Consider the following 12047-nt stretch of genomic DNA (forward strand, 5'->3'; position numbering starts at 1 on the left):
CAACTAGGACCCTTCTTAAACTGTGCATTGTAACCCCATGTGGGGTTGCACACCTAAATATAGGGGTCTGGTAATGGTAACAGGTTTCTGAATGTGCAATGAGTAATGAATCCAAAGTCAAATATTTGTACAGTGAATTCGAGTGCTTGACAACTTCTCTGTGGCCCTGCTTCCCTTTGCACTGTGCCTGCTGTTAGCAAATAACACCAACAAACACTGTAAAGGCTCAGCTCAGACTAGAGACTACTCATTATGGATTATAGAGTTTGTACTGTACAATTTTCTGTTCTTATAGAAAGATAATAATTATGGAAAACAAATACTTTAAGCATTTTCTTGTCATCATTCTTCAGCATCTAAGTGCAAATTAGTCTACCTTTGAATTGTACTGTGTTATGCTTGATTTTATTTCTTGCACCCATGCGTGTGTATGTGTGTGTGTGTGTGCGCGCAGGGGTGCTGGCCTATGGGCATGTATGGAGGCCAGTGGCTGATATTAGGGTGTTCTCCTTAAGCACCTCGTCTTATTTCTTGAGACAATGTCTACCACTGAACCTAGGGCTTGTTTTGTCTAGACTGGCCAGTCTGTGACCATCAGGAATATGTCTCCACTGTCTCAGCACCTGGGTTACAGGTATACACCCTCACATGCAGGGATTAAGGAGCTGGGATTCAAACTCGGGTCTTCAACGAGCACTTTACTCTCTGACCATCTCCTCAGCCCTAAAATGCTTGATTCAAAAGTGACTATTTGGGTTGTTGATTTGAGATTTATAAAAGACTATTAAATTCATTTTTCCTTGGGATTAGAACAGAATTTCCAGGGAATTTTGAGACAGCCCTGAACATACTTCTGTCATGTTTTACTATGTAGTTGTATGATTGCTGTTCTCAGCATGGACAGCTATGAAATCTAAGTATCAGGTAACTCTGAAAAACTGGAGACATTCTACTTCCTGAAGCATTATGTAGTCAAGATTTAACTCTTTATGTAAAAGCAAGCCACACATCCACCTGACTAGCATGGGAAGCTCCTTGGTGCTCAATAAATGGTAAAAGCACATGTATACTGGAGAACTGCTAAAAATGAGTTCCTCTGTGACTCGATACTAATTAGTAAATGGTTGGCTTATATGTGCAAAAAAGGGTTGTGAGCAGAAGGAATTTAAGAAACCTTGGTTTCACACACATATTTTGACACAACTGCTTTGTGAAATGAATGTATCATCAATGTAATTGGATTTAGAAACCCATGTTTGGCATTTCTAGAAAAGGAATGAGGCAAAGCCTGAGGTTATAGTATAAAGATACCTGTCTTTATAAGCTACTGTTTAAGAAGGAGTTCTTGGAAACTAGTAAATATATGTCACACAGGGACCACCTCTATTGCTTCAGACGCCAGGACAGTCTTAACTGAGTTTCAGGATGTTGTTTTGGATTACCGTGAATGACTTTTGACATCCTATTGGTGAGGCTGACCTGTATGTAGCGTGTGACAGGACTCTCCCTCTCCCTCGATGACCTGTGTGCATCCTGTACAAACAGCACATGCCCCTGCAAGGTGAACTGGACTAAAAGAGCCTGAGGGTGGGACTCTGGCTTGATAGTCCTTTAGTGCCCTACCAGAGCCCCTAGCACTGTGCTAAGCCTATCAAGGGCTTTGATATATCTTCCAAAGCAGGAACTTATGTGTACACAATGGAGGAAGAAAATAGCTCTATTTCTCTAACAACCAAAACAAGAAACCTCTAAAACCAGTCCCCAAGCAAAGCCAACCAATCGGTTAAATAACCAGACAGCCCGACAAAGCGACAGCGACCTACTTGAATGCGATGATGTTAGGGTGTTTCAGCTTCCTCAGATGCTTGATGTCCGTCTCATTTTGTTCTCTCACTTTCTTGATGGCCACCTCCTCTGCTCGGAATTTGCCCAGGAAGACAGCTCCCTGGGCTCCACTACCCAGCCACTGCAGCTCTGAGATCTCCTCAAATGGCACTTCCCAAGTATCTAGGCACACGAGCGAGAAGCTAGCTCAGAACCTGTTGAGGCCATTCTACAGGCCACTCTGAAGGCACCAGATTCATCCCATCTGGAACGACCATCCCTACCCTGAATCCCACCAAAGGATGTGATCTTCCTTTGAGCCTCGGTACTACACGCATTTTTTTTTTTTTGTTGTTGTTTTTGAGACAGGGTTTCTCTGTATTGTTTTGGAGGCTGTCCTGGAATTCGCTCTGTAGACCAGGCTGGCCTCGAACTCACAGAGATCCGCCTGCCTCTGCCTCCCGAGTACTGGGATTAAAGGCGTGCACCACCAACGCCCGGCACTACATGCATTTTTAACTGCTCAACTAAAGCAGGTTTGAGATCTCAGGAGACCTTCCTCTAGGAACATATACCCTGACACCCCACAACCCGACTCTCCCATACCCTCTCCTTCCCAGGTTAAACCTCATATCCAGTCTCCTTCTTCTGTCCTCACACTCCATCCCTACCCCACTATGGGTGCCTTTTCATTCTTTTGAATGTCTAGTACAGATGCTCAGTGCATCCTCTCTGAATACATTGTCAAAGGTACCCTCCCAACAACCTGGCTATGCAGACACTTCTTAGTGTTTGCTCTTTACTGAGGACTCACACATACCAGAGACTTGCACAGTGATTTGCATATGCCATGCTTAACTCTTACCACCTCTGTATGTCTGGCCTTAATTTTAAAAATCCACTTATTACTATTGGTATGTGTGTCTGAGCATCTGTGTCCAAGCGCCCATGCATGCAAACACCATGTGGGGGTCAGAGGACAAACTTTGGGAGTCAGTTCTCTTCTTCCATTCCAGAATCTGAGATAAATTCAGGTTCTTAGGCATGCATTGCAAGTGCTTTTGCCCACTGACCTTTTTACAATTAAAGATGAGAACCCTAAGGCACAGGGTTGAGTGACTACTCAAGGTCATATGACTAGTACTGCAGGACTGGTCCATTCTAGGAACAGCATCTTCTCCACTCTCCTGCATTGCTGTGCATGCTGGGACAGGGATGGCCCTGGCTATTGGGCACAACCTGTCTACCCACATAACTGTAGTGCTTTCAACTTTTGCTTTTTATTAAATAATATTTTAAACAGTTTTATTCCTGTGTATGTATATGTGTCCCCATGAGAATCTGTCACATACACATGGAAGCCCAAAGAAGGTGTCAGATTCCGCGGAGCTGGACTTAAGGTGATGTGAGTCAACTGACCTGAGTCCTGGGAACTGAACTTGGGTCTTCTTGCAAGAGCAGGGCAAGGGATTAATCCTAAGTATTGATATTGCTGATAACTGATATTATATTTATCTTTTTCTGTATTAGTTTTTCAAATACATTTATCATTTTCATAATGAGTAAAACGTTATTTTATTTTATTGTTGAGACAGGGTCTCAGGTAGCTCAGACTGGCCTCTGTATAATGGAGGATGACCCTGAACCCCTGACCCTCCTGCCTCTACTTCCCCAATCCTAAACTTACAGACATGCACCACCACTCACAATTTAAGATACTATTTTAAATACAACACTGCAGAAATTCATCAATGGGTACTTTTATCTTACAAAACCTAAGAAGGAATGCAGCCATTGGTCTCCTCAATGTCCCTTTCCCTTCTGAACAGAGCATTACTACAAGAAACAAACACAGCAGGGCCAGGAGCCCCAGTACAAGGAGGACAATGACCTCAGTTTAAAGGTCACGAGAGATTCCAGCCTCACCAGCAAATGGCTTTGGACCACTAATGGACGTAGCCCTGAGTTCTTGACTGTGAAGCACCATGGCATCCATCAGGGGGTAGAGAGAGTTACTCAGTATCCAGGAGACAGAGGTACAGAGGTACCCTCTGCAGTTCTCTCAGGTCATAATAAAACGTGATTTCTCATTATGACTGCTAAAGCTTGACCTTAACCGTGAAATCACCAAAGAAGCAAATGATGCCCAGTGAGATTTGGGAGGACTGCAAATTGTAGGCTAGCCTATTGTAAATATGTTTAAGGGACTTTTGCTTTAAAAAAATTTAGTTATTATAGTGAGCATATGAATATGTGCACGTGAGTGTGTATATGTGTATGCGTGAGTGTGTGTGAAGGTCACAGGACAGATTTATGTGTATGTGCATGTATTAATGATGCATTTGGATACAGAGATCTCCAAGATGAGACAAATTAGCCCAAGACTGAACAAGTAGAGGCTCCAAGAACCAAACTTATCTTATTATGGAAATAGATTTCTAGTTGGTTCTGTGAGAGGTAGAGAACAAAACTCTTCTAAAACAAATTAAGGTTAGGTATGGTGAGACATAGCAATAATCCCAGCACTCTGAAGGCTAAGGCAGAAGGGCTTCTGGGAGTTAGAGGCCAGCCTGGGCTACATAATGAATCCAAGGACAGCCAGGGCTACAAAGTAAGGCCCTGTTCCCCTCCTCCCTGCAAATAAAAGGGCATCCTCAAGGCTGTGGGGACCTCTATCACTGAAAAAGAAAGGCATATGTTTGCTTCATATTGTGAAGGTTTTTCCATTTCTGAAATGTAATTCTGCAGCAGCTTTTATTTGTTTTCTGATTTGGGGCAGTGCTGGGAATTGAACCCAGTACCCTGCATATGCTAGGCAAAGGCTCTAGCACTGAGATATAATCTAGAGTCCTCAGTAAGCATAAGATCCCCCTAGAAATGGTTGTGAGCCACCATGTGGGTGCTGGGAATTGAACTCAGGACCTCTGGAAGAGCAGTCAGTGCTCTTAATCACTGAGCCATCATTCCAGCCTCAGCAAAGCATAATTATTAATGGTCATAAATATGTAATTATTTAAATGTGCTTATATTTTTTAAGCAATTCCTTTGGTTTGATAGTTGTTTGCATTTTGTAATTATAAACTACATTACAGTGAATGTGATCTGTTATTTTTTGGTGTGTGTGTATGTGTGTACCTGGGGATGGAGCATCTCGGGGTCAGAAGATAATATTGGGGAGGGGTGTGTATATCTTGCTAAGGTTCAAACCCAGAGATCCACACTTACCAGACAATGTTCTGCCTCTGAGCTACACCCTAGCCCTAGCCCTTTTTTTCCACAGAATGGGAAACGATATTCACTAACCCCAAATCTGACAGAGGGCTGATCTCTAAAATTTACAAAGAACTCAAGAAGCAAGTCTCCAAAACACCAAAGGATCCAATTAAAAAGTGGGCTACAGAACTAAATACAGAATTCTCAATAGAGGAGTCTAAAATGGCTGAGAGGCACTTAAGAAAGTGCTCAATCTCCCTAGCCATCAGGGAAATGCAAATCATAACATCTCTGAGATACCATCTCACTCCTGTCAGAATGGCTAAAATCAAAAACACCAATGACAGTTTATGCTGGAGAGGATGTGGAGAAAGGGGAACACTCCTCCACTGCTGGTGGGAGTGCCAACTCGTACAGCCACTTTGGAAATCAGTATGGAGATTCCTCAGGAAAATGGGAAACAGCTTACCACAAGACTCAGCAATTCAACTCTTAGGCATATATCCAAAAGATGCACATTCATACAACAAGGACGTCTGTTTGACTGTGTTCATAGCAGCATTATTTATAATAACCAGAACCTGGAAGCAACCTAGATGCCCCTCAACTGAAGAGTGGATAGAGAAAATGTAGTACATTTACACAATGGAGTACTATTCAGTGGGAAAAAACAATGGAATCTTGAAATTTGCAGGCAAATGGATGGCACTAGAAGAAACCATCCTGAGTGAGGTAACCCAGTCACAAAAAGACAAACATGGTATGTACTCACTCATATATGGATTTTAGACATGAATCAGGGGAGTGCCAGTCTACAACCCCACTGCCAGAGAGTCTGGGAAACAGAACCTTCAACCAATGACTGATGGAAGCAGAGACAGACACCCACGGCTAAACACTGAGCTGAACTCAAGGAACCCAGTGACAGAGAGGGAGAACTGATGAGCATAGGGGTCAAGACTGGGCTGGTTTAACCCACAGAAACAGCTGACGTGAACAAGGGTTAGCTCTTGAACCCCAGACTGATGGCTGGAAATCCAGCATGGAACTGATCCAGACCCCCAAATGTGGGTGTCAGTGAGGAGGCCTAGGCAATCTATGGGGGCTTGGGTAGTAGATCAATATTTATGCCTGGCATACAAATGGACTTTGGGTGTCCATCCCACAATGAGAGATGCACTCTCATCTCTTATCCTGGACCCTTGGGGGAGGGTCTAGGCCCTGCCCTGGATGAAATGACAGACTATGGATACCCCCTCCCATGGAGGGTCTCACTTTCCCTGGGGGAAGGAGTTGAGATTCGGGGAGGAGGGCTGGGGGGGCTGGTGGGAGGAGGGGAGGAAGAGGGACCTGGGATTGACATGTGAAGCAACCTTGCTTTTTTTTTTTTTTTGGTTTTTCGAGACAGGGTTTCTCTCTAGCTTTGGAGGCTGTCCTGGAACTCACTTTGTAGACCAGGCTGGCCTCGAACTCACAGAGATCCGCCTGCCTCTGCCTCCCGAGTGCTGGGATTAAAGGCGTGTGCCACCAACGCCCGGCTGCAACCTTGCTTCTAATTTAAATTTAAAAATAAAAAAAACTACATTAAAAAAAGACTCAGGATTTTAGAAATTATATGCGTCTCAAACTTGACTAGAGTCTCTGCTCTGAAAGTGGGAGGCTGCTGTGTGTGCCCTTACTGCAAGGCAAGAATTCCTTTTTATTACAATGTAGGGCAGTTCTGGAATTTTAAGGAATAGCATGGTGTCAGTTTGGTTTTGAAGTAGTCTAGTGGCCATCAGACTTATTTAAAAATTGATTTTTTGTTGTTGTTTTTTGGATGGTGGTCTCATTATACTGCTTAGCATTAGCCTAACTATGCTCAAGTAATCCTCCTGCCTCAGCCTCTGAATTGTTGGGAGTATAAGCACATGCTATTGTAGGGGGAAACTTGGGACTGCGCCATTAGCCACGTGGTGCTCTAAAGGCGCATACAGATGTGGTCATGATAGGGCGGTTTACCGCGCCACTAACCACACCTACTTTGGGCGTGACTAGACACACATACGGATGTGGTCATGATAGGGTGGTGAACTATGCGCTAGCCAGTCCCACTTTCGGGCGTGGCTAGAGGTGAGTACGGAGGTAGGAATAAAAGACTGAGCAGCCGAGCCTCTCGCTCTCCGTTTGGCTTCCGGTTCGGTGCAGGGGTGGGCGGGACTACTTGACTCATCTGGGTTGCCGGTTTTCTCTTGTGAGTAATTTCTACGATAAACAGTTCCCTATACCCTCAACAAGTGTGCCTTTTTATCGTTACAGCGACATGCTATCTACTGTACGTGACTCTGACCATCAGACTTTTGGTACTATAAATTATCAGTAAGAAACCTAAACTCACTCACAACGTCGATTATTCATAAGTTACATTTCTATACAACTATATTAAAATATCAGCTATCATCAAAGACCTGTATGAAAATAGAAATCTTAAGTGAGACAAAACAAATGGAAGCTCTAATGCTTCCTTTATGAGCACATGTGTGTACTCGACTCTATACACCATTAGCTGGTTGACAACCCCCAAGTACGACTTTGTTCTATTCGGAAAGGGTAGCCACCTGACCTCACTCTTGGTCTACCCCTTAAAGACTGCCCAGTTGCTGGTGGTGGTGGAGTTAGTGTCGTCCAAGAAGTTCCTTCCCAGTATATTTGTGTTCTAGCTTACCTTGCTGCTGCAGCTTGTAATCGGTGGAATATGCTTTCCCGATGATGTTCCACACGGGTCTGAGGCATCCAAACAGCCCTTCGAGAAAGCCACCCCCGCCACTGCCTGACCTGCTGAACTGAATCTTGATGTCTTCAGTTCCGTTCGTGCTCTCTCCTTCCACAGTGCTGCTGTTCCCCGGAGACACAGTCATCTCCGATTCATCCTGTTCCCTTAGCTGAAGAACACTGTTCTCAAACTGGCTCCTGGAATCCTCGCTTACACTGGTCAACACTGCCGTGGAGACGGGGCTGCCTGTGATATCCATCAGCTCTGGCTGTATAGCCTTCTCCTGGGGGTCCTCGGGGAGCTTGGGCGAAGGGTGGTTCCCCACAGCTGCAGGCTCATTTTGTCCGCTGGAGGTTTTATTCTCAGTCAAGGGCAAGTGTGAAAAGGAGCAGCTCAGGTGCTCCTGAGGGTTGGCCATTGTGCCATGAGGGTGACCCAGGTCCTGAGGCGACACTCAGAGGACTATGGCAACCACGGTCTGATGCAAGAGGGGAGTCCAAAACCTGCAGGGAAAAGAGAACATGAGACCACGCTTTCCTAGTACACACACTGCTCCACTTCTGTCTACACGGCCAGCACACTGAAGCAGGGCTGGAGGGATGCTCAGATGCACTTACTGCTCACCGCTCTTTCAGAGGACTGGGCTTGTTTCCCAGAACCCACACAGCTGCTCACAACTGTCCATAACTCCAGTGTCAGAGGATCTAATTAATACTTACTTCTTCTGACTTTAGCGGGCTCCTGCATGCACATGGTACCCATGCATGCATGCAGGCAAACACGTCTATGCATAAAAATGAATACATATTGTTTAAAAATCACAGAAACAGTAAGGAGGCTGGAGCAGGTTTATTACATGTAATGGAATACAGTGCAGCAGAGAAAACTAACCCATTCACTGTTGTGAGAACCTGTTCATGACATATTAATATGAAGAATGGTTAGGACAATATATTTGACACAGGCTTGAGAACGTATCTAAAGGATACTGAGCCCATATTCAAGAAAAGAGACTGGAAGGATCCATACAAAAAGTGAACAGTTAGACTGAGAAGAGCCACACATTTGTGACTCCACAGTTTCCCAGCATGCTCTATTCCCACTACCTTTTGGTTTGGAGACAGGTTATCATGTGACCCTTTTGCTTCCATCTCCCTCTATTACTAGATTTTCCTTATCACCGGGGGAAACCAGCCTGTTCCGATATATGCGTACAGACATTAGAGATGACTGTTTGCTACAGTTCATCTTCCCTCTCCATTTTGGTGTCTTACACTGGCATCGTTTCTCCTCTGCAGCACTTGGCTCACACGGACAAAAGTCATAGGCATGGCAAGGCAAATTCCTGAACTATAACTGTTTTTTTCATATTATACCCAATCTAGGGCAACACAACTAAGCCCCGGCTTTTTAATTATTCTTTGCTTCTGGTCTATCCATTAGAAACACTGAGGGAGGAATGAACCTCTGAAAACAAAGACTTGCACTAGATTAGTCAGATTGACAAAAATCAATCTCAAATTTGTTGAAAGTAGGATAAGACTCTTAAAGCAAGACACAAATGAAAACTGGGTAAATGAGATAATATTAAACTAAAAAGCTTTTGCATGAAGAGACAGCCCACAGAATGGGAGAAAATATTTGTGAACTATGCATCTGATAAGGGTTAATATTTAGGATATATAAGGAACTCAATCCAATAGCATTAAAAAAATCTGACTTAAAATGGGCAATAAGCTTAAACAGAGAGAGCCCAGACAGTCAAGACCTCTATGAGAAAATGTTTAACATCAAATTATCAGGTTCATGTAAACCAGAACCACAAGGGGCCAGCAAATGTGCAAGGGCTGACTGCCGTCGTGGGTTGTGAGTTAGTATTGTGATTGTGGGAAATGGCATGGTAGAGCTGCAGGACTACCACGTGACCCAGCAATCTGCTACTGTGTATAGGACATGAAATCAGTCTGTCAGAGATGTCTGCATTCTCACATTTACTGCAGCATTAATCACAATACATAGCGACCTAGATGTCCATCAATGGAGGATTGGATAGAGAAATGCATATGCACAGACATTGTATATGATGTACTTTATTCAGCCATAAAAGGATGATATACTATCATTTGTGACAATATGGATGGAACTGAAAGACAGTGTGAGAAAAATAAACCAATCACATTGTGGCAAGACAGGACTGAGCTCCCCATAGGAAGTGAGGGCCCATGGTGACTCATAAGCTAGTCTGTCAGTGCAGCCCATGAACAAGAGAGAGATGTGACCCAATCAGTAGCCTACAACATGAGTAAAATGAGGAAGAGAGGCAGTGGAGAGAGGGGAGAGAGGCACGAAGATGACCCTGATTGGATGGGCAGCACTTGGCTGCCTCTCCTGCTGATCACCAGTTTGGTTCATGGCATCCTCAAAGAACCACTAGTCTTGAGGCAGGTGAGGCTTAGCAAGCAAAGGCTCCTGTCACCAAGCCTGACAGATAACCTGCTCCATCTCAGGAGCAACATGATGGAAGGGGGAAGCTAACTTCCCCAAGGTTCCCTCTGACCTCCACACATCTACAGTGGTGCCTGAGCCCGTGTGAACGCACACACGCGCACACGCACACACACACACACACACACACACACACACACACACACACACACCCTTAGTCAACACATTAAAAAGAAGGATGACTAATCTCAATAAAGATTTCCTCAGTCTGTATTCAGTTACTGACATAAGTCCCATAAAAAGCCACTAACCTAGGTGGGAGTGTGTATGTATCCCTCTCTTGGGAAGATCAATTGGGAGTTAATCTCTCTCTCTCTCTCTCTCTCTCTCTCTCTCTCTCTCTCTCTCTCTCTCTATCTATCTCTCTCTTTCACTGAAATAGATTTTTCCATACTATATATTCTGATTACAGTTTTCCCTCCCCCTATTCCGCCCAGTTCCTCCCCACCTCCCCTCCCAGCTATAACCTTTCTGTCTCTGGTTAGAAAAAAACAGGCATCTAAGGAAGATTAAAATAAAATACGATACAATAAGATAAACAAAAATCAAACAAATTGGAAGACGACAATAAAATGAAACAATAATATCACTTTCCTTGATAAATTTTCTTACATTTCCTCCACTCCTTTCCCCCAAGCCTTTATTCCTCATCACATCAACAGGAGAGGATGTGAACTTGCGAGCCCTGGCTGGGGGTGGGGGACCCTGGCTGAGGAGGGACAGAAGGCAGGAGAAATTATAGGGACCCAAGAAGGGAAAGGAGCTCCCTTACCTTGGAGTCCAATGGAAGCCTCTGCCAGCAGAGAAGCAAGAGTTCCAGCATGAACACCAACTGTGTTAACTCAGCTTCCTTCTCAGCCATTAGCCTGGAACTTTCTAGGAATCTCCCCAGGAAGCTACTAGCAGAGAAAGGGCACCACTAACCCCCATGTAGACCTATTACCTCTGGTTTCACCTCCATAATTCCACTCAAGGCATTCTGGAGTCATTCATTTACCCCACTTAACAAAAGAGAAAAGAAAAAGGTTTCTTAGCAACCTTGAGAGGCCCCGAACTGTTAATATCAAGACGTTAATTACTTTCCCCTACTCTCCCTCGGGGAAGCACATACCCACATCTGGACTCGTCCATTCTCTGAGCGCCTTTTTCACTTAACTCTTGTGCTAGCACGTGTGAAAACAGATTCACTTTGCTGGCTAGTCTCTTCATTGTCAAAGCCACCAATCCTAGTTAGGCCTGACTTAGGGTCCCTAAAAGTCTAGGAGAACTCCCCGGGCTGCTGAGGGTGAGCAGGTGGAACTGTGTCTGTTCCTTTGCTGCTGACGTGGTGACTGATAACCATCCTGCACCCTAGGACCCTGAATAAAGTTCAGTAGGACCAAAACAGGCTCTGTTGTCCTTAAAGACGCAACAGCAACTAGTACCAGATGGCATCAGGCATGTGCAGACTCAGAAAACTTTTAAGAATTATGAGTAGAGCACCTATAATATCTAGACTGACAGAATCACGATATTCTTTTTTTTAAAAGATTTATTTATTTATTATGAATACAACAGCCTGCCTCCATGTATCCCTGCAGGCCAGAAGAGGGCACCAGATCTCATTACAGATGGTTGTGAGCCACCATGTGGTTGCTGGGAATTGAACTCAGGACCTCTGGAAGTGCAGTCAGTGCTCTTAACCTCTGAGTCATCTCTCCAGCCAGGAATCACGATATTCTTAAAGACATCGTCCTCACTTTGGCTCTCAGCT

The 12047-nt window shown here is 44.4% G+C and overlaps 1 protein-coding gene across 2 annotated transcripts in view; it reads right to left on the reverse strand.

The window, feature by feature from the left end:
* The window catches only part of Map3k13 (mitogen-activated protein kinase kinase kinase 13), a 140425-nt gene that overhangs the window by 38123 nt on the left and 90255 nt on the right, over positions 1-12047 (reverse strand). For both annotated transcript variants that reach the window (XM_013114502.3, XM_040751057.1), the window contains 2 exons: positions 7742-8292; positions 1824-2007 (listed from right to left, as the gene is read on the reverse strand). In XM_013114502.3, coding sequence (XP_012969956.1) covers positions 1824-2007; positions 7742-8207 — 650 coding nt within the window. In that variant the 5' untranslated portion in view covers positions 8208-8292. The remainder of the gene's footprint in view (positions 1-1823; positions 2008-7741; positions 8293-12047) is intronic.

Source organism: Mesocricetus auratus, unplaced genomic scaffold (assembly GCF_017639785.1).
Source record: "Mesocricetus auratus isolate SY011 unplaced genomic scaffold, BCM_Maur_2.0 Super-Scaffold_100008, whole genome shotgun sequence".
Classification (NCBI taxonomy): domain Eukaryota; kingdom Metazoa; phylum Chordata; class Mammalia; order Rodentia; family Cricetidae; genus Mesocricetus; species Mesocricetus auratus.